At 38.1% G+C, this 23,986-nt stretch overlaps 3 protein-coding genes and 1 long non-coding RNA gene across 4 annotated transcripts in view; 3 read left to right on the forward strand and 1 right to left on the reverse strand.

The window, feature by feature from the left end:
* LOC134817910 (uncharacterized) overlaps positions 1-9,746 on the reverse strand; it is a gene marked incomplete in the record, with an annotated part of 51,085 nt that extends 41,339 nt beyond the window's left edge. Inside the window, 4 exon segments of the mRNA XM_063827280.1 lie at positions 2,600-2,630; positions 8,575-8,728; positions 9,356-9,395; positions 9,551-9,746. Coding sequence (XP_063683350.1) covers positions 2,600-2,630; positions 8,575-8,728; positions 9,356-9,395; positions 9,551-9,745 — 420 coding nt within the window.
* LOC134818419 (kynurenine 3-monooxygenase-like) overlaps positions 1-23,986 on the forward strand; it is a 927,626-nt gene that overhangs the window by 203,034 nt on the left and 700,606 nt on the right. The window lies entirely within an intron of this gene.
* On the forward strand, positions 19,241-21,094 carry LOC134818744 (uncharacterized). Its single transcript, XM_063828390.1, has one exon. It carries the CDS (start codon positions 19,241-19,243, stop codon positions 21,092-21,094), a length of 1,854 nt encoding a protein of 617 aa, XP_063684460.1.
* LOC134818805 (uncharacterized) lies at positions 21,804-22,911 on the forward strand. The gene is made up of 3 exons (XR_010160695.1): positions 21,804-21,912; positions 22,107-22,329; positions 22,437-22,911. It is a non-coding gene; the product is annotated as an uncharacterized LOC134818805 (long non-coding RNA).

A 23,986-nucleotide genomic window follows, 5' to 3' on the forward strand; every position in this document is an offset into this window, starting at 1 on the left:
CCTGTATTACCAGACCTCTTCTTTTCCTCGACAATCAAACCAAGTTGCTCATATCGCATTTGGTGGGTGATGTAAGTAGTAATGCGCTAAGTAATGAAACTCTTATATCGCCGCGCGATCGTATGGTTAACGTTTTTCAGTTTCAGACCTCTTCACTTAGTAATACTAATTCCTGATTACTAAAATCTGCCGAGATTTACTGAACTCCAACTACAAATATTGGCGATTTAAGTATTCTTGAAACGAAAAATTCACTACGTTTTTTAGAAAGGCATTTTTATCCGTGTTTCATGCGATTTGATCACTTTTGGCGGAAAAATTTTTTTACATTTTCGAAATTTTTATTAGTCTCGAAAAAAAAATGTAAGTGAAAAATTTTAAATTTTTTTCTAAAAACTACTTTTCTCCGTGTTTTAAGCTATTCCGATCATTTTTAGCCAATAAAAATTTTTTAGAATTTTGCTAATTAGTTAATTGATAATTATCTAATTAACTTATTATCTGACGTAAAAATTGTTTGGACAAAAGTTTTTCTTCCTGATAATATGAACACACTCGATTGATCCGCAACCTTTTACGATGTTCACAACTAAAGATATTCGACAAACAAAAAAGGTGGTAAAAAGTGGTAAAGTGGCAAAAAGTGGCCTTAAGACAAGTGGAAAAGTTTGGAAAAGTTGGTCAGCCATAAAGGGCACCTAATGGGACTCAAAAACGTCAAAAAACCTCTGAAAGCTTTGAGTGTCAGCAGATCGATTTTTTTAGACGGATCTGTCTGTACTAACAGTGTATCTAGTTGTTATAATAACATTGTATCTGAGGGTTTACTTCCAATCATAAAGGAGAGGAGACGTGATACGAACGATACTAGCATATGGATACTGTGTGACACGGGACATTCTGCTTGTGATATGATTTATGGTAACACTAACAATACTGACAAGTTGGAAGCTTATGGTGTTACCACTAAATTGGGCATACAAGAAAGCCGTTTTACGGGTGTCCGGAAAGAATTCGAAAGCCACTTCGTGAAATCGAATCAATTGACAGTTAATCTGAGAAACGCTTATGAAATTTCGTCCATGTTATCTATAATTAGAAGACATCACGAAGATAGAAGTTTTCCTTTAAGATCTATGATTAGAAAAGAAGAAATGAATTCTCCTTTTTCTTCCAGTTTGCAATCTTATTGGGCAAAACAAGAGACAGGACACTTCCTTCGAGGCAGCAAACCTGTAATCTACCTAGTGAGAGATGATGATCCACCAATAAGGTTAGGACACCGGAGAGCTCCGTTTATAAGTATTCTGATAAAAGAACTAGAGAAACTAAAGGGACACTACAGCCATCTCAAAAATAAAGATATTGCAGTTTTACTCATAGATGAGGGGTTCCCGATGGAACAAACACGAGATGATCTTAAAGAGGGTGAGATTAAGAGATGGAGTACCACAGATGACCCTGTAGCGGTGCTCAAGGGACATGCCTGTTGGTCCGCTGAGTGGCCAGCAGTAATCGGTATATGGAGATCTAGTTTTGCCTCGGGTCCCCTGAGTCGTCAGATACTTTATAACCTAATTTCCAGAGCAAGAGTTTATTCAACGATGATTGTGTATGACTACAAACCAAACAGCTGTCGTGGTACCGAGAAACTATTTGAGGAATTAAGACAGCGTCGTGACTTGTGTAGGATAATTGAAGTTGACTACACAAAACAACCTTACGAGCAAAAAATAGTCCAACAGTACGTTTTTCAGTGATTATTATGTACACAAAAATAATTACTTAACCCTAATTCCATTAGGAGAGCACAATATTAGAATATTGTACCTATAATCAGTATAATGGGAGTTGACTGATTAATTAATTAATGTTAAATATCTTCATTATTTCAGTGATATCTTTGTAGCATTCCTTGTCAACCGTATATATTTTAATTGCCTTGGTAAAATTTCGGACAAATCTTACGAAGTAAAAGATTTTTGAAATTTAAAACTCAAAAATTATATCCAGCAACCTTAAATTAATGGTTCTGATAGAATTTAAATTTAGATATCATACTTTAAGTTGTGCGTCAAATTTAGGATTTCAAGTCGGCAATTTTCATCGTAAAAATCCTTGGAATAACTGCAGTACCAAAGTTTAAGAATAGAGGCTTTTATGAGCAAACACACAATTTGGTAATTTCTTAATTTAACCCCATGTATGAAGCACCTCTGTGACATGTGCAAATGTTTTGAGCCTTTCACTCCTTAATATTCCATTTTTCAGGAGCCATTCGTTGAAGCTGAACTTCAAAACAGCCGTGTCCAATTTCCACATAATATTTATGATTCTTCAATGATTCAAGTGAGCTTGGTAACAATGTTTTCACAGAAATCCTGCATACATTTGCACACTTTATTCCGCATATTCTCATAATATTTGTGCTCTGGGCAGGTCACAAACATTTTGCAGTATGTTTTAGATATGAAAATGTTTGTGGTATGCCGTATATTTAATGGTAGGCGATTTTTGGAGCAACATTTGTTACTGAAACGAGGTAATTGGCTTTTTAGGGGGGAAAAGTTATTACATTATGAACAAAATATCTACATACCCTCTCCTTTAGATGGCAGTTGATCTCGTCACTGAAACGATAAACAGTTTAAAACTTTGCTTCTCCGACAATCAGGTGGCAACAGTTCAATAATATCTTCATGTTTTAACTTGAAGCGTCGTGTGCTGCTAGCTTTGTCTAATGATCTATTACCAAGCTAGCTGATCTTGAGTCGGATCTCCTTCATGATTCATACGACGTGCAAGCCAATTGCAACAAACGTCTATCCCGCAGTTACAATTCACAACTCATCGCCGGCCGGTCACAATTTTGATTTTTCGCGAGCATCTTATCGTAGTTCTGATGTTATGTTGTAGCATCTGAATTTGAGTGTCGAGCATATCTAGCAAGCAAGTGGCCCAACACTGCACATGTGCGCGGCGCGAGCGCAACTAACTTTTGTCAAACTGACTGCCCAACGCCTTACATTTTATCATTAGAATATAGTTGCGCCTGCGGTAAAAATAGCCAAAATTTTCAGCATAAACCACTTTGAGTGCGCTGGTCATGCGCTTTAACCCCAAGAAGGTGAGAGATGGTGATTTATCGCGTGTGAATATGTTATAATGCAATGGGAGTTGATTATAATGGGAATATATTAACAAGTAACGACTGACATATCACTGATTTATACAGAATAGGCTTCAGAGCGTACTAATTTAAGAATTTGAAGAAGGGTAGCGGAGATTGGTAAAATTTAACGCGGGAGGTAGCTTTACCAAGTGCCAGACTCTAGTCGACTAGTCTAACCCTTACGCAGAGCCCATTACTTCATAATTCGTTTATGCCCAACCTTAAACCCATAATTCCAGCCCTATTTTAACTTATTAACGCTCACTACAGCTGAGGGTCACCCCGGACCCTTGATAGTGGGCAGTAAGGAGCAACTAAAGACATAACTCCTCTGCAGACTGCAAGCGGAAACAAGAACTTATACTGGAGCCTAACCTAAGTATTGCGGAGTCTATTAAAGAGCCTTATAATCAACCATCCTGGGTCCGCTGTATAACTCGTATTATTCTTCTTTTGGCGTATTATACGTTTCATTTGTCGTATTTTACTTTCGGTATATATGGACAGCATAATAACGGGTAATAACCATAGCATAGGTTGATCTTACCCCTGTAGTTGCCACAGATTTGAAAACCAGGGGAACCACTCAGCTGTACCATCACTATACACCAGACACACAGCCAGTTTATACTCAAGTATCTGCTACATCTTCCCACAATTAAACAATTGGACCACGCCACAAGGCAGAAAGCTCCACAATATCGTGTTAAATATTAAAATACACTCCATCACTCACTCACACACACACGTTGAATAGACTTTAGTGCGATGAGGTGAAGAACAATGGGGCAAATGAGCATGTTGTTTCTAAATAATAATACTCCACCGCGTCAAGTCTTATTGTCAACTCTATTTACGATAAATTACAGTTGATAGTATATTTATTGTACTGCATGCTACTATAGTACTATCAGACATGAAATTTACAGGTGTTACTGCACAGGTCTGATATAACGGTGAGGATAATACTGTGTGGTTGTGGGGGGATGAGAGTTGTGTATCAAGGATGCATGTTGGGAGATTCACAACAAACATTAGCAGACTTTGATGCTGGGATGAAAACGTGTGCGGAGGAGATTGAGATGAAATTATTGTCACCTACTCTGTTGCTAGGACTGCAATCATAGATCAAACCATGCTCGTGTAAAATTTACACAGGATTACACAGGATTACAGATTACAATTAAATTATAGGCCCACTATCGTGAACCGTCATAATTGTGCACAATTGGATATAAACATATCATCAAAGTTGGTTTGGAATCAGAGCCAGGCTTAGCCTTCGCGAGGTTCTCACCATTTTGATGTTAGAGATTTATTTCATTATTTTATTGACGTCATCTTATGACTGGATCTGGTTTTGGTCAGATGAAAATAGGTGGTAAATGTTAAATCACAGTCGCTAGTCTTGAAATTACTTAACGAGCCTGCACGATGGTTACCTGAAAATGGAGAACATTCGTGTTTTAACCGGAAGATAATGCTCACCTAATTTGAAGGCAGAAGACGAGACCTTTATGGAATAAACCTGCAGACGCGGGAATTTTAAAAATGCCTCCCAGTCAAAGTGCCCGGAGTGACTAGTCGGTATATTTAATATGGAATCTGGATCTATTTCTCTATGAGGTGTATTGTTTAGGAAACTGTCTCGAGTGTGTGCAGCACAGGAAACATTTGCTCGTTACACACACGTTACACACCCCCTGGACTCTACATACTGGACCCAGGGTAGCATAACTCCTTATACTGTGACTTTTGCCAAATCACAGGACTAAATGAGTAGATCTGATCTTAATAGAAGTTTTATAAATTGTACAAGGTTTACAAAAATAGTTCTATAAAAATAGATCTTTATTTCGCAGTAGATAATGACAGGTGTACTGAAAACTAAAAACCGATATCCGAAGATCTGTCCGTTACCACTAGTACTACCAGTATAATGTATGAAGTTTTAACTGTGATCTAAAATATGTGACCGTCCTAGATTCTACTCAAAATACATCTTGTAGTTATACTCGAAATCGGAAGACAGTACTTGTTAATACTAATACGTTATAGTACTCAGTACTTTAGTGTATTACAGTATAATGGTGCAGCCGGAGACCCGACTATAACTGTTAAAGTAAGCATGCCAATGTATTAAGCAATTGCCAATTTTTGTGCTCTATTTCGAGACCAGATAAGTCTCATTATATTACGAATGACTTGATACATCTAAAACAGGTATCAGTAAAATCATACATTTCTGAAAGAAAATGAGTTGCAAAGTTATATAAAGAAACATTATTTATTAAAGCTGCTTTCTACCATGACTATCTGAGGTAAAACATGACGATTCAAATTGTTACAGATATAGTGGTTCTAAGGGTACAGTAGCCATACACTCTTATTCCTTTCCTCGCAATATTACGTGATCTCACAAAATACAACATTTTACCTCACAAAGTGTTCAAATATTTCCTGATCAGTAATCGGTATCCTGGTTACATCAACTATCTATACATTAGTTTAACCTTTGATGGCAATTCAGAGGGGTCAAGTTCCCCACTGCATGGCATTTAATCTAATTTCTTAGAGACTCTCAGTATATACCTAGTAGCTATGTGGCTGTATAATGTAATGTAAGGTAATGTCATTAATTATTAATTAGTAAGGATTTTATAAGGTCGTTTCTTCGCGACTTACTTTAATCGAATTATGAACATTTTGAATATCGACTAGCTTTAACTAAGGTCAGAAAGAAGAAGCCAAAGTATAATTTTAAACATGTTCTCCGAGTTTGGTTTCTTTGGAATAAAATCTCAACAAAATGCTCACTCAAAGAGTTTTATTTTCTATTTAACTAAGAATTATAACTTTTCGGACGAAGGTACAAGTACAATCTAATTTCGACAAATTTTAAAATGAACATCTCAGAGTAAATTGACAACAGATTATTTGATCATGATAATATACATCAAGATATGACTTGTTACTACAGGGATGCAACACTTGGAATTGCGGTGCAAACCCTACATAATCAGATTAGGGTCTGCAGGGTACTAGTGCTCTAGTATGAGAGCTTCTCCTGCTACCAGGGGAGTAGTAGGGTATCCTGCCATACCTATATTAACCCACTCAATATATCAACCCACTATTTAGATGCTCTGTCTGCAAATAACGTTCACTTCCAGACACATAAGCCAGCTGTAATTAATAAACGTCGTGGTTTCAATCTGTTCAAATTTAGTTTAAGGTCGATCCTTTACTCGAAATTAATGTATTCAAGCTATATTCAATTGTTTTGAACAATGTATCAAACTTCTCACCGCTCTTTAGCAAGGTGCCTTTTCTTCTACAGTTATCCCTCCAGACACATCTCACATTAGTCAAGAAGAAAATTAGACTTAGTGGTTTTCATTCTGTCTACGCTTGGTTTTAGGCAGACTCTCTGCATTCGATATTAATAGATTAAAAAGTCAATCTATTCATTTGCATTTTATATTTCCTTTGAGTAAGTGGCCTAATGAAATATTGAGGTTGGTGCTGGAAAATTTAAATATAGATGTTGCAGTACAGGAGTAGCTGTTCGTCAATTTTCTTTCTCTGCTCGACTAAGTGATGAATCGTTTAACTTTTTAGGGTAAAACTTTAATGAAGTAATTTTCTGATAGACACGTCTATAATCATCTGAGAACTTACTTACTAAAGTTTGACTCAAAACGATTCATCACGTCTTAGTCTAACATAGAGAGAAGATCGATCGACAGTTCTTATTGCCGCTGTTATGACATAGCTCACTAAGTAATATGTATTGGGTGGAAAGGTAAGTTTTAAAGGAACAGCAGGCTGCCAGGCTAAGTCATTTGGATTGAATACATCTATTTAACAAGTAATAGAATTTAATGCACATCTGGAATGCATTGATCTAATAAATGACATCGAATTGAATAATAAATATGAGTTTGGTAATGGTTCTTGATTCTTCTCATAAACACATTACGAATTATATGGGACAGAAAACCCAATACACGTTACTGAACACATGTGACATGGCGTTACCATAGCAGCGATCTAGAGTCAATTACCATTTGTAGTTTTAAAACTCAAAAGAGACCTGTGTATAACAACATACATGGCAAATCCCAGATAATCATTTCAGGATCCACAATGACAGACAAATTTACAGACGATTCGTTTACGAGGCTAAGAGTGGGGAGGGTTTGATTGATTTTACACATACCCCATGAGGTTTAAGAGATCACGTGATGTGGTCACGTGTTAGAGATCTCCTAACCAGCTCCACTCCCTGACATAAAGAGCTGGTGACGCAAATGATATTGAGTTTAGGCTGTCAAATTAGGCACTGTTATAAAGTAGGGTAACCTTCACCCCCGGTTATTGGAGAGTAATACCAGTACTGCTACTACTAATACCAGTATAAGTACTACAGTGAGTGTACAGGAGTAATACCAACTCTGTACTACAGTGAGTGTACAAGAGTAATACCAGTACCAGTACAACAGTGAGTGTACAAGAGTAATACCAGTACCAGTACAACAGTGAGTGTACAAGAGTAATACCAGTACCAGTACTACAGTGAGTGTACAAGAGTAATACCAGTACCAGTACAACAGTGAGTGTACAAGAGTAATACCAGTACCAGTACAACAGTGAGTGTACAAGAGTAATACCAGTACCAGTACAACAGTGAGTGTACAAGAGTAATACCAGTACCAGTACTACAGTGAGTGTACAAGAGTAATACCAACTCTGTACTACAGTGAGTGTACAGGAGTAATATCAGTAGTCAGTACCAGTACTACATTAAGTGTACAGGAGTAATAATTTAATATGGTTAAAACATGATATTTACTGTTTAGCAAATGTACAAGAGTTAAACTCAAGGTGATTTGTCATGTTAGAGTTGTGAAGGATTAGGTATAATAAGCTGGTCTCGGTGAATGTAGGCGCTTCATTTATACCTTTGGTATAATGAGAAATATTGTGCAACGGTAACCTTGCTAGACAAGAATTACTGCATGCAGACAGGATCGAGTTGAGATTCTGGTGATTTTGGTGATTTTGGAGGCGGTCACGCAATGCAGGGTCAGTAAGCAGGCTTTAAAATTTTAGGCAATTTATCCTCGGATACTTCTAAATTAGGCACCGCTCGAAACTAAGTCAATATCTTATGCAAATCGCAAAACTATTAGACGGTCAAACCAAGACCAACCAGGGACAAAAGGAAATTGCGGCATGTGCGGGATCGCGATTTTTCCCATTTTTTGTGACAAATTTTATGTGTCGTCTGTTTGGCTTGTCGCGGTATCGTGATTTTTGGGCAAAATAATCGCGATTTTCTTTGCCCTGAGACCAACCAAAGAAAACTGAAAAATGTAACGTGTTCAATGTTCACAAACCTGTTTCTAAGACATTCAGCTAACTCCCCCTGTAATCCCTGAAGAAGCACCTGTAGATCTCCCACAGGATCACTGTTCCCTGTAAACAGGGGCACACACTCCGAGATCTGGGCTTCCAGTTCCGTCACTGCTGCCTCCATATCTGCCGGAATTTCTAAAATATCAGAGGTTAGCTTTGTAGTTAGGTATCTGAATGTATAACAGACACTCATGAAATGCAATGAAAAACTTGCGATATTTTCAATAGATCCACTGACCATAATACCAAATAATGAGTCATTAATTGCAATTCAGAGGCATTAGCTGCCGTTATAAATTATAATATAAGTAGCGGTTAAGCAAAAAACGGACGTCTTACCTTCATACCAAAACATGGCTAAGTCTACCGAAAAGTTGCGAAATAATACGTTTGTAACAGTAAGATTAAACAGACCACGTAAACACGGAGAAATTAATTCAAACGAAAGAGTTGATTATTTCGTATAGCGTAAGGCATGACACCAGCATGCATGGACAAATCATGTATAGATAAAAGGGATGATGTATAAATCCTTGATTAGACCTTAACAGTTCTATTGCAAGTGGTAGGAAGGAGGCGTAACGATTAGTCACATCTTGTTAAGTTGAGAGCGCTTTCTCAGACATCAGTGCAAACATTAGGGTAATAGTTTGGCCATTTCATGTCACATGTAATGTCACGAGTAATGTCACGTGTAATGTCACGTGTAATGTCACGTGTAATGTCACGTGTAATGTTGTAGGGTGTTTCATTGACACTTACCCGGGTTGTCTGTCTGCGTTTCAATCGGTGTTCCAACGCCCTGAAAATTTTTATCATTAAATTTGAAAAATTGGGCAATTTTATAATGATAAAAAGGCATTGGAGTTATACAGTCATCTCCAGGAGAAACCAAAATTGTGCAGTCGTGAAAGACTAATATAATAGAAAAAGGGATTATAAAAATTCTGCTCTTACCTTGCTTTGATAAACTCGAGGACATGCCAGATACTTGGCCACTCTCAGCTGATCAACAGCTATGAGGGCTCTCGAGTGCTCCCTCAGCAACTCACTGTAGTTCTTCTGAAGTGTGCTGTACGCATCGTCAGACCCAGGGGTATCTCTGCTACCACTCTCTGATGATTTTTTGTTGTGGTTTCCCACATTTTTCATCTCCCCTTGAGGATTGATTTGAGTGAGATCCATCATATTATACCGTATGGAAGGAAAATTATATTTCCAGGTTTCTATATATATTTTGTTGTGGTTATATAAATTTGTGATACTGTATCTTTCTTACTAAAAATGTTCCAAATCAATTGACAAGATAATTGATCACAATATGAAATGTTAAATACAACCTATTAAGATTAAATAGCCAGCCACATGGTATCAAATAATTGAAATCTTCATCTATGAAACCAAAAAATCTGTGGAATCCATCAAAAAATGAATTCAAACTTGTTCAACTAGTGAGATCTAAATCAAATGACAAAATAAAGAGGCAGTACACAGTAGAGTGCTGAAGCGATCGAATCATGCATCTGTAACCACAATACTATTTTCTTTCAATTCAAACTCAGCCTGATTTTGTAGTTAATGTTTCTGATAGGAGTCTATGCCTTGTTTAATTGACACTTTCAAAATACAGTTTTTAGAGCAACGATGCTACCAAAAAACTCAAGAATATTGAGTTCCAGTTGTGGTTTGTTTAATTAATGTTCATGGTTAAGCTTGAGTGGCCTCCTGTAGTTTTGGGTCTATCCCACTATGCTGTAACAGGAAAAACGGTAATAGAGACTGTTTCCTTAACTGATCAACATCTATAAGAGAGGGTTACTCAGTTACTTTGAACCCCTTTTGATTCTCAATGAAACAAGAAATTTCAATGAAACAAGAAATGCCAGGCATATTACATCTCTCAGTCGACCCTTGGCGTGATGTCAAACACCACTGTTAGTGGTGTAATAAAGGGCCCCGCTAACCACGCCATGCAGGGAGTGGGGTGGAGGCAGGGGGTGCAATCAGAGCTGAGGGGGTGCTTTATTTGAATTTATTTATGAATATAACATAATATGTATTGATTGTTTTGTGGTAAATAAACATTTTGTTTTTCTTATTCCAAAAAAATATTTGAGGGTGCAGCAAAGAGCTGTAGTATATATAAATAATCGATATGTAGCTGTGATGAACTAAATAATACACAAACATGGATGTAGCAGCTCAGCTTTTCAGCATGCTCCCATTGGAGCTCCGGGGTATCACAGTGCTAGACGGTTTCAAAGTTGGTCTAGGCAGATTTATAGAACAGTACCCCGACACACCACCTGCTCCAGGCTACATTTCGACAAACGATAACTCAATGCTGAGCTGTGAGCTGCAGGAGGACGCACTTGATGCAGTTGTCCTGAGCACACCCTGCTCACCAAAACGTACGTACATAACATAATTTTGCATTAAATAATAAAACTATTCAACTGCATCATAAACCGCATCATCATTCGCCATCGACTAGTTGTATGTGAAACATTTTACTGACAAATTAATAGTCTGAAATGTCTATCACTTCTCTCTATATGAGCACACATTATATTTTGTTAAAACTTTTAACAAGAAGCAATCCAGCTTGACCATGGCCAACCTGCTTTCCGGGAAAGATTCAAAGCTTGAAAGAATTAGCACATAGTGCGATGATATTTTGTGATGATGTGATGTCATAAATTTTACTTTACTTTACTTTATCCTTCAAAAAAATGGCAAAAACCGACCTTAAGAGCTAACTTTTGATTAATATAATAGCCTAGCAGTTAGAAAATATTTTATTAGCTTTAAAAATTATTGTTCCAACAAAAAGCTTAGTTAGGCCTAGGTCCCTTGGTATATAAGTAACGTGTATTAAATGAAAATCACTTTCGAGGCACCTCGACAAAACTCAAAAGCTACTCATGCTTTTTACGGAGAAATTATGCTTTTTACGGAGAAATAAGACAATAGTATTTTTGGCTTTGTTATATTTCTTTCAAAAGTATTCCAAAAGTATTCCAAGTCACAAGTGATTTATATAAGTGCAAAGAAGTGATTACAATGCACGCAATTTGCGAAGTGTGCTTTCGCTGGAGATATAAACGGTACCTTAAATAAATTACATATGTATCAAATTTTCATGCCATGTAATATCAAATATAAGCAAAAATATTCTGAAACTTGACTAAATTTTGAAATTCATAATCCCTAAAATTTATTTGTAGGTTTGTTGATTATAACCTAAATAAAAATGCGCGCCGAGTTGGACTCTTCACGTCGGATTTTACTAATTCACTCGCCAGCGCGCTATCACGTGTTTTTAATGCCGTGATTTCATTGGTCACCTCTATAACGCGCATTGTTTGTGACAGGACAGTTTTTTCACATAATTTGTCAACCGCGCGTGCAATAAACTCAATTTAAGCTCCGCTTTGTGACCGAAATGGGCCCTAATATGGAATTTATGCAACGCATGGCCGGTAATTAGCTAATTGAATTTTCGGCACAAGGACCAGGTTGCATATTACATATACTTAAATACAGTGTAACATATTTTATTATTTTATTATGTCAATTAATTATATTAATTACGTCGCAAGAATGTTATCTGGTTCTTGTACCAGCTAGCTGCATGTTTGAAGAATTAAAACAAAATTTTATGACGACTCGTCAATGAGCTGTTAGAATTATAATAACAACATGTAAAGATGTAAAGATGTAAAGATCGGTAATCTTTAATATAAACGCTACAGTTGATAAAATAAATGAAGGCAAAAAAAATCATTAACAAAATATATCGCTGATCGCCTTATAAAAGTGATAAAATAACTGCAGTTGTTAAATAGAACTCAAAGAGTCTGAATGAAATTAACAATATCGGGAGCAATTAACAGTAACTGACCAAAACCACTAATCAATCATTATATTTTGATACTTCAGATTCTGTAATTATACGATTTTCCTCAAACCTATATAATACCGACCATGATCGATATTTAAGTATAAGATAGCTTTATTAAAACTTTTAATCTGTGCATGGCAAGTGTGGGTGAACTCCTATGTGACAACTTTAATATCACTAAATATCTAAAAATCTCTAAATTTCTCTAAATGAAATTATCCATCGCATCATATTATTATTATATTAGTGGAACTATAAGTGCCTAATTCAGTGAGGATTTCTCTATTGCAGTTGGATTGCAAAATAAAACACGTGGCAGAAGCATGAACTCGCTCATCAAAACCGGCCGAATTATATAGTCAATTTAATTCTGAGCGCCAAACACGTATCCGATAGTAAACAACAAAATGTTAATTCTCTGTCTTCTCTGTTCTCTTTACCGAATCAAACGAGGAAAAAGTGGAATCGCAAATCCTAAAGTTTCAAAATTAAAGATATTTTTTGTGCTCAATATAACAGTGCATCATGGATATAATATTAATTATAAAGGCAGAATGGTCATAAATTTTTACTCGAAATCACTATCGCTGTGTTGACCAGTGTATTTCGGAAATAGTTTCCGCTTTTTCTTCGTTGGCTTTGGGAAAGTGGCTGCAAAATCGTCTCGGCGGATTTGGGCATTTTCTCCAAGCTTCCGAACCCTGAAAGAAATTGATATATTTAAATTTATTCAATAGTAGGAGCTGTTACGGGCATTTTCGGCTCGATACACCAGGGTCATCAGACATGTCTTAAAAGACGTATTTTTGGCCCCTGAATCGATTGGTGATAGTGGAAAGTGTTGAAAATGGGGTTAACCTGGTTTTATTTGAAAAAAACCGATTTTTGGCCCTAAAAATGGTCATTTTTTGAGGTTTTTCAAGATTATCGATAGGTTAATTTCAAGGAAAAGCTTAGATATTTCGGTTTCTGATACATTTTAATATGCCGCATTAGCTAATATTAAGTTCATAAGCGCACATAAGAGTTAACCTGGTCAAAATTTTAAAAAACCTTCCAAAAAAAATGTTTTTTTGCGCGCTAAATTTTATCGGCTCTTTATACATCCAAAATGAAATATTTTTGCTCACAAAGTGTTTTAATACTGTTCAATAATACTATTTGATAGTTTTTCAGCGTCAAAACAAGTTTTGAAAGCGGAAGCAAAAATTATATTTTTCGTGGTGCTGAGCACTTTGAAAATTTTTGAATAAAATCGAGCGCTACCGTAAAATTTTAGTAACCCTTCCCTGAAACTCATTTAAGTTTTTGTACCGTCAGTGTATTGTCCTTTTCTGAAGTTCATGCCTTCTCTGGCTTAATTTCATTTAATATTGTTTAATACAGTACAGTTTTTGTACCGTTAGTGTATTGTCCTTTTCTGAAGTTCATGCCTTCTCTGGCTTAATTTCATTTAATATTGTTTAATACAGTACAGTAAAGTGTTTTATAATAGTAGAGTGCCATTTCTAATACTTCAATGTTATATTGTTGAGATACCTTTACTTGGCTGTATACCTTTTGTTAATACAATTTCACCAATTTAGTATTGCATTGCTTATATGACTATTTGGATTTATAATTTATCGATTGTGGGTATGAATAAACTTTTGGTTCACAATCAACAATATAATGTCTACTGTGTGGTACCCTTACAAGATTAATTATAGATCTTTTGACAGGAATGCCTTACTTAAACCCCCTCATCCATCACTCATTCCGTGTTACCTGTTGGATGTGGAGGAACCCTACCACAAACTGAAATATTGTAAAGGTACCCTTCAGTACATAAATAGAGCACTGTAAATAATATAGATTAGTTACTGCTATCTTCTCAATGCAATTTTGAATACATGTCAGGAACACCTATCTTAAACCCCCTCATCCATCACTCATTCCGTGTTGCCTGTTGGATATGGAGGAAATCTACACCTCAAAGTGGAATATTGTAAAGGCACTCTTCAGTACACATAAAATAGAGCACTGTAAATAATATGGATTAGTTGCTGCTATCTTCTTAACATGATTTTGAATTTACAAATAGTAGTAGTGTCAGGGGCCTTTTATATATTATATTTGAGTATAATACATTTTACCTTATAATTAACCATCACTCCCGTCTAGGAAGTACTATGTATTTGTGTATGTAATTGAGATCGTATCAGCGCCTTTCATTCTACTCAACGCGTTTCATTCTACTCTAAACAAGCTTGACATATATGAGAATGAAACGTATTGAGTAGAATGAAAGGCGCTGATACGATCTCAATTACATACACAAATACATAGTACTTCCTAGACAGGAGTGATGGTTAATTATAAGGTAAAATGTATTATACTCAAATATAATATATAAAAGGCCCCTGACATCAGAGTAAATGTCAGGAATGCCTGACTTAAACCCCCTCATCCATCACTTATTTCGAATAAATGTATAGATGCTGCATTGAATTCATGAAGATATCATTCGTTTTGAGCAATCATTCCCTTAGCTCCCCCGTTCTTTGATTGTTTCAAAGAAGTAGTCAAACTACAATATGTATTTAATTGTTTAGTTACATCTATTGCTTGTTATTTAAGCCATTTCATCTCTAGTAGATTCAAATAATTTCTGTAATTCTGAATTATGTTGCTGAACAAACTTGACAATCACCATTAGAAAGAAGGTGACATGTTTATGGACCCAGAACTAGCTAAGACAGTTCTCTGTGTACATTCGGATCACTTCAAGAATCTTGTGGTTTGTTAAAAGACTTCGATCCGCTCACAGCCATGCAGATTAAGATGACTTTAGATCGAAATTATTTTGATAACAATGAAAACTCAAATGGTTTGATTTTTAGCTAAATTACCATAATTATTATAATTAATTAAATACAGGCTGACAATGTTTCATTTCACAAACTGTATCTGAATAATGTAATTTTAACTGAATCTTAAGCTGTTCAAACAGCTTTGTTAGATGATGTTATCGATGCTGTATAAGTTGAAACCTTTTGATGATGAGAGGCACATGAACAAACCTACACTAAACAATACTACATTCCAGCTTGGAACGAAATGAGTGGAGTTGAACGACGCCCTGTTTATCGAAACTACATCAATCAACTTTTCAACTATGCAGGTTATTAATGAAATAGGTACTACTATTTTTTCGGAACTAAGTCCGATCTACGCCAGATAACCCCCTGCATATATCCCTGTCCCGCATCAGGGTTCACAGTTCCTCTTTTGAGTTTGTCCCAATTTCCTTCAGTAACATAGACAAGTAGCTTTGTCTTGGTCGGCCTTGCTGTGCTCTACCATGCATAGGTTTCCATAAGACTAAATCACTGGCAAGTAGCTCAGGATGTCTGATGCAGTGTCCCGCCATTTTTAGTCTCCTGCTTCGTAACTTGTTTGACAGCCTTGGTAGACTACCATACAAAGTTATATTGCTGACCTTGTCCTTCCATGAGGTACCCAGCACCATACGTAGCATCTTTGTGTATGTCCCGTCCAATACAAATGAAATAAATTATTTTTATCCCGCTTATATCAACAATCAAAATTAAAAACTTATGGATGTATATCACTCATTATTATGTATCACTCTCTAACATCTTGTCCTCACTACAAATATTACCACTTCTGATATAATAATGTTTTTTTATGTCTTCTTTGGCTCAGGCATGGCTCCAGCTCAAAAACTTTGGGTGGGTGCAGCTTGGCGCACGGCGGGGGGGGGGGGGGGGGGGGGGCGGGGTGAAGCCCCCTGGAAAATTTTGGAATTTTACTCTCCTAAACGTATTTTAATATCTCCAAAACAGTCTCAATTGATAACAGAAGTCAATTGACCCTTAGTTTATACAAAATTTGACAATTTTTGTGTGAACATTTTTGAATCGTTTGGGTGGGTGCAACATCCTTTGGGTGGGTGCGCACCCACCCGAACCTACACGGTGGAGCCATGCCTGCTTTGGCTATCTGTTTCATTTCCAAGACCAACCGCTGATGGATAGCTCGATCTTCAGGTGATCGATCTGGAGAGATGAAAACAGTCTTATGATCTTCACACAGTCTCAGCTTTTTGGCATTTACTAATATCTCATGAACGGTAAGTTAGAATTACCTAGCGAAACTTTGACTGGTCTCGTCTTGTTGGCTGATTTTCTCCCAACCCAGATAACTTCAAAACGTGGTTTTTCTTCAATCTGCTGAAAAATCACGGTAACTTTATTGCACAGTTCCTCTTCATCAGTCTCCTTCAAACCAAAGATGAGCACATTCCTACTGCGATCCTCTTCCGATACAGCATTCTGTACAACCTTTTTTAAACTCTCTTCTGCAAGCACAGGTGCATTTTTAGTCACAGCTTGACTGTATGAGTTCATCTCAGCTTGGACAGTGTCTTGAACGGCGGTCTTGACGTTGGAGTGCACGGATTCCAACTGCTTCGATTTAGTTTCCAGAAGTTCAGCCTGCAGCTTGATAACAGTACTTTGCGATCGGATAAGATCGCTCTTCAACTCCTCCATATCTTTCTTGTTATCCAGAAACGTACTTACATGATTATCGGTAGTCTGATACGCAGAATACAAATTACAAATTTTTTACTGAAACTGACTTCACTGGCTTTTTGAACGTTTCAACTGAAAGCTCAGATTTATTGTCACGGTTCGTAGCTTCCGCGAGTTCAGTGATCCAACCGGCAGTTGTAATGTAGCGATAAAATAGAGATAAGAGCTAGATTATCAACACGTAACAAAAACTGTAAAACTGTATCATAATATTATTATGCTTTTAACATCATCTGTTGTGATATACATGACAAAGGGTTGGAAATGTACAGTAACCTTACTATATTGCAATTACACAATATTATGTGAACGACCCCTAACCCCTTATCTAAGGCTCTATAAGTATTGAATAATGATAACTGCAGGGTTTCAAAATGTACAAGGCATCATATCAAAGACTGCATATAATGCCCGAAAGAAGGACGAATCCAATTTGGCTCTCTGGATGTATTGAAAGCTCTCAACCTTCCAGAAAAGGACTGTTCAAAGGAACACTTAAATCCCTCCGACAGGTAATTATTATAAATAATAATTTAGTTTACACTTCACTATGTCAAATCACCTACTATAATGAAGAAAATTGTTGTGTTAACCAAGTTTAATGTGACTCAATTTTGGTGGAACTTTAGAATTTGGACATTATATCTATCATGTTCATCTTAAATCTCATATTATATACTCAATATTCAATTAAACAGACAAAGATAACCTCTCTAGGCCCTCTGGTGGTGACGTATAAGTGCTTTCTCAGTACTTTCTCTCGCTTTTGGACAAATCCAGTGAGTTAACTTTTTATCAGTGGTCGACCGGGGGCAGGATTCTGACCGGGGCCGGGGAGCCCCAATATAGCCGGGGCTGGGGCTGACCACTGAGAATTGGCCGGGGTTAAATTTATTGGCCGGGGCTGGTGTTTACCCCCGGCGAATTGCCAATTTTTGGCCGGGGCCGGGAAGGGCTGGGGGTTGTGATTTTGGCCGGGGCACCGGTCACGATTTTTAAAACTTTATTCATAAGTTTATGAAACATCAAAACTTTGCATGCTCTGCATTATGTAAAGTCAGTCATGCACTAGAGCACAGTTCACATATAACCTAATCCAGCCTAGGGGAGGGGGTTTGAAGTCGCTTGTGCTAGAGTGATTTATACTCAGCTCAATAGCTATGTGAAAAGTGGCCCAAGGAGGGGAGACCGACGTAAACAATTTTGAATTGGTAGAAGTTAAGTTTAGGCTTTAATAAAATACTATTGAAAGAATATCATTCTTTTACCACAGACATAAGACTTTGCCGTAAGGTATACAAAAATGTGATCATTCATCAATTTTCAGAGTGCTGTATCTGTACCCGAAATAAAGGATTTTAATGAAACAGTTTTCTTCCGCTCTGAAAGTGAACGAATGACAAAACAGTCTAGAGAATTCCTCGCCCTGCTGCAGAAGATCAATCCTGGGTTGTGCTCACCAAAGCAAACCTCTTTTTTGTGTATTCAGTGTCTTAACTATGTAAAAGACAACTATAACAGGGTGAGTGGTTTCCTCCTGTTTTACTAACATTTAAAAACATTATTATTCAAAGTTAAATAGACAGCGAGTAGTAATTTTTAATCCATTTCTATCGGATTTGCAAACTTTTAAAATGATATAACACTTGTACGATCTCAAACTTATGTGATATGATACTGTTGATATAAATGTGGGAAGTAATAAAGTATTTGCAGGTGTACAGTGCTGTTTCTGAAATTGACGAATCTTCTTGTGATGAAGATTGAAGAAGCTATTGCCATCCAAGTGGAAAAAGTCCCGCCTTTGTCACCCTCGGCCTCCTCGAATAGAACTAAGAAAATGTGGAGACTTTCTTCATTTAGTTCCCAATCAAGTAGACCAGATGTTGATTTGTTTGAAATGGACTGAGACTTGTGTTTCATATGCCAGGTTGAACAGGTTTGTGTGAAACTTTTGCTCGCAAATATAATTATTATACATATATTATCTCGATTTACGAATCTTCTTGTGATGAAGATTGAAGAAGCTATTGCCATCCAAGTGGAAAAAGTCCCGCCTTTGTCACCCTCGGCCTCCTCGAATAGAACTAAGAAAATGGTATCTTCATGGGGTGTGTGATATCAGTCATCTTGTTTGTCTTGTGCATGAACCTTGGGCATGAACACCTAAAGTCTAAGGTTCCGAGAAGCATTGAGTACATCAAGGATGACACACCGATACCAACTCTGAAGCTGTTTATGGACGATAGCTGTCTGACGACCGCACGTGCAGAGGATATGCAAACGTTACTCAATGTGTTTCAGAAGTACGTGGACTGGTCCAGATTTAAGTTAAAGTCCTCCAAGTCCAGAGCACTGGTGTTGAAGAAGGGAGTGGCTGTGAGGTGGGTTGAGGAGGTAGTGGTAGGAGAGGAGGAGGTGGAGAGAGAAGAGGTGTGTTTGCAGTTGGGTGGTGAGGTGATTCCGAATGTGTCAGAGAAGCCGATAAAATTCCTTGGGAGATGGATAAGAGTGGAAGGAAATGACAAATCAGTCATCGACTCAACCAAGGTCGACCTTAACACTTTTCTTCGGAGACTCGATGAAAGTTCCCTTACTGGACTCCAGAAGTGCTGGGGATATCAGTACATGGTCCTTCCAAAACTGAAGTGGCCTCTTGCCATCTATGATATTCCGATCACAACAGTTACCAGATGGGAACAGAATACCAATAGTTTCCTCAGGAAGTGGTTAGGGGTGGGGCACACTCTGAGTGGTCTTTGTCTGTTCAGTCAATCATCCAGTGTGGCCTTACCGGTGAGCAGTTTGACAGATACATGGAAGATAGAGAAGTGTCGACTGTTGCAATCCTATCAGACATCTAAGGATGACCTGATTAAAGCAGTCCAGCCCCAAGTTCGTTCTGGTAGAGTTTGGAGGCCTGAGACAGAACTGGAAGAGGCCAGAAGAGATTTGGTCTGTGAATCGGTGCGAGGGATGGTGCAACCTCAAAAAAGAGTTGGCATCGGTTTTGGTGACTGGAAAAAACCTTGGGAGAGGATGGATGAACGGGAAAGAGAGAGGGAGGTTATGCTGAGAGTGAAGGAGAACATTGAAAGAGAGAGGGAGGTGCAAGTAGGTTCTCTGGAGATGCAGAGCAGGTGGGGTGAGTGGAGAGAGCTCGTAATGAAGACGGATTTGAGCTGGCATACACTTTTTAAGTATGGTGACTCACTTATTGGGTTCATGCTAAGTGCTGTGTACGGCACCCTCTTAACCCCCTCTATGGTTTCCAAGTGGAGTGAAGATGAGGATGGGAAGTGCAAGTTATGTGAGGAAAGGATGGGCACCATTCAGCACATTTTGGCTGGGTGTAAGGTGGCCCTTAGTCAAGGAAGGTATAGATGGCGGCACGACAAGGTTCTGAAGCAGATCTCTGAACAGGTTGTCTTCCATTGTGATCGCCGAGTGAACACTTATAAGAACAAGGCCGGCGATGGAAGGCAGTTCATTGATTTTGTTCCTGCTGGGAAAAGAAAAGCAGGTACAGACGACCGGAAGGAGAGTCGTGGTTTTGGAATCCTGAGTGGGTATCGGGATTGGATAGTGCTGTCAGACCTTGAGGGGCAGCTTAAGTTTCCCAGTGAGATTGTGGAAACACGGCTGAGGCCGGACCTTGTAATATTCTTAAGGTCGGCAAAGACAGTTATTTGGTGGGAGCTAACAGTACCATCTGAAGAGCGGATCGCTGAATCGCACGAGTACAAGCTCGACCGATACAGCGGTCTGCAGGCTGAGATTCAGGCGAAAGGTTGGTGCTGTTATAATGCCGCGGTCGAAGTTGGAGCTAGGGGAGTGGTTGCGCAGAGTTTGGAGAGAGCTGCGAGGAGGATTGGTTTTAGGGGAAGAGAGCTGAAGAAGCTGGTATGGGACAGTGGGAAAGAGGCAGCCCACTGTTCCAGATGGATCTACTTGTTATCGAGAAAGAGGGAGTGGGAGTTCAGGAAGGTTGGAGCTTGAGAGTTCACTATAACATCTAGAGGTACCATAAACGTTATCTCGTCGCCAATTGCGAGCTCTAACGGGTCTCCTCAAGTGACTCTCGGATCAGATGGTGGTTCAAGGGTGGACTGCGGGGGCGCCTGACAGGAAACCGTATTGCGATTAAAGCTCCGAAACGGTGTCAGGTTGGTAACTGATGATTCTGATCCATGCTCCTGTGAGTTTGCTGTTGTATCTCAACTCGCTAAACTGAGGCATCTCCGCATCTTGGGTGAATATGCGTACATCTTCATACTAAACCCAGGTGTGGCATGTGTCAGTGAATACGGGCGAGCGGATGCAATAGCAAAGGTGGTGTGGCAAGGCCTAAAAGACACAGTCAGATAGTTGTCAGCTCGCTGACTGTAAGGGAGAAGGTATATCCGTATTTCGCTGCTACTGATGCAGTCCTTGATCTGGCAATCAAGGCTTCTCTGTTTTTCGTCTAACTATGTACCGTTGGGCTTGTGGAACCCGTCAGGGGGACATACATAGGTTAGAATGGTTTTGTGCACCAAGAGGAGTGAGGGAATGAGGGTTGAAGAGATAGAGCTAGAGAGTTGTTAGGGTGGTTAGGATCAGTAGGTGGAGTGTTTGGTTGGAGCGTTCTGTTTTTGCTGTATAGCATTTTAGTCACTTCGCAGTTTATTAACTGTGTCTCAACTCAACGAATGACAAAACAGTCTAGAGAATTCCTCGCCCTGCTGCAGAAGATCAATCCTGGGTTGTGCTCACCAAAGCAAACCTCTTTTTTGTGTATTCAGTGTCTTAACTATGTAAAAGACAACTATAACAGGGTGAGTGGTTTCCTCCTGTTTTACTAACATTTAAAAACATTATTATTCAAAGTTAAATAGACAGCGAGTAGTAATTTTTAATCCATTTCTATCGGATTTGCAAACTTTTAAAATGATATAACACTTGTACGATCTCAAACTTATGTGATATGATACTGTTGATATAAATGTGGGAAGTAATAAAGTATTTGCAGGTGTACAGTGCTGTTTCTGAAATTGACGAATCTTCTTGTGATGAAGATTGAAGAAGCTATTGCCATCCAAGTGGAAAAAGTCCCGCCTTTGTCACCCTCGGCCTCCTCGAATAGAACTAAGAAAATGTGGAGACTTTCTTCATTTAGTTCCCAATCAAGTGGACCAGATGTTGATTTGTTTGAAATGGACTGAGACTTGTGTTTCATATGCCAGGTTGAACAGGTTTGTGTGAAACTTTTGCTCGCATATATAATTATTATACATATTATCTCGATTTAATTTTAAGAGTATGAGAGGATATTCTTCTTTAACAATACGAATTTCCCTAGACGTTAGAAACGAAAAAGGATAGTCTGATTCAAGGAAAAGATAAAAGTTTCTTCGTCGATTTCGCAACATACTATCTGTGGACATCTACAGAAATCGTCAGGATCTGTGCAACATCGATGTTAATCCTGATTCGCACATGAACAAGTGCCCTGTTCTTAACCCTGAGAGTCTCGGAAAATATCTCTATAGCAAGCTAGGTAGATATCACAAAACGTGTCGTTTGAGGTACAGCAACTCGAGGGTGAAACAATTGAAGGGTAAATTATCTGAAGCTGTAAGTTTAAAACCTGTCTCTAAAAACCTGTTTTAAAATGGAAAGACACGTGTCCACGCACGACAACACCAATGCTGCATTAATGAGTGCAGGTATTGACGCTGTACGGACCTTTTAACTGGAGCAGGAGAATGTTTTACCAGAACTGTACCTCGTGTCTGACCTGAAGCTTAAGTACAATGACTATGTGACGTCTAATTTATCTGAGAACGCTACAAACTCCAGCTATGTTTAATCTGATCACATCAGTTTTCAGAAAGACAATGTCGGTAAGACGAGTTTGTATCTAATCTTGCCGCAACAATAGATTCGGATAGAGATGATAACACTTTAACAAAGACAGCACTCATAACGGAGATTAGAAAAGAAATCTTTCAATGTAGAAACGAATTCTATCAGCTATCGTTCCGTAAGACGATTTATCTTCAAAAACATGTTCGATTTACCGATCGGTGGCATCTGTAGAAATATAGTGTTTATGTGGATTAATCTGTTAAAGCAGGGCTATTGTATCATTTTAACATTAACTTTGCATAGTGATGATACGTTTATTGTGTCTCTTGTGATTATCTATTTTCTACAGTGTTACGGTACCACGAGGTTTCTGGCGCAGTGACGCGCTTTTGAGCAAATATCGTGCTAGATACGTCACGCGCCGCAACCGAATCAGATTTAAGTGCACTTTTTTCATTGTAAACACTACAAACGACGCGCAACACGTTCTACGTGGTCGAAATTTTTGAGGTCTCTAACACCGGAATGGAGCAATATTTAGACGATCTGACACTTTCTGGGGCTTAAGCAACCTAAGAGAAATTAGGGGAACAACTCAGAAAAAATTTTAGTCGATATTCCGGTGTCTGTAGATGTCCGAAGTTTTGGCAGTAAAGTGCTCACAACACAGCTTCTGAAGGCTCTAGAAGGTTCCCGATACCGTCAGAGTGTTCAGTACACTCCATTCTATCATATAAGAACCCTAAAAGAAGTCCCAGGGCTCGAGCAAAAAAGCGTGATATTTGCCCGTAACAGCCTCTACTACAATAGATTGATTTAAAATCTTTGGATATGCCGGTTTCGTTTATACCAGTTTATTAGTATAATTGTGTGATGTGACTAGTGAGTGACTACATGCGTTGGTAATATTGTGACTATTTGTTACTATATTCTCACTCATTCGCTTGCCTTAACATTATCACGTGAATTTGGTTTTAATGGTTTTGCAATCGAACAAAACGGTTTCAAAATTCACATTAACCCTAATCCAAATCCTAACCA

The sequence above is a fragment of the Bolinopsis microptera genome, chromosome 7 (assembly GCF_026151205.1).
Source record: "Bolinopsis microptera isolate Bmic1 chromosome 7, MBARI_Bmic_1.0, whole genome shotgun sequence".
Classification (NCBI taxonomy): domain Eukaryota; kingdom Metazoa; phylum Ctenophora; class Tentaculata; order Lobata; family Bolinopsidae; genus Bolinopsis; species Bolinopsis microptera.

Coding starts and splice junctions, on each gene's coding strand:
- LOC134818744 (XM_063828390.1), top strand. CDS start 19,241: ATGAACCTTGGGCATGAACACCTAAAGTCTAAGGTTCCGAGAAGCATT.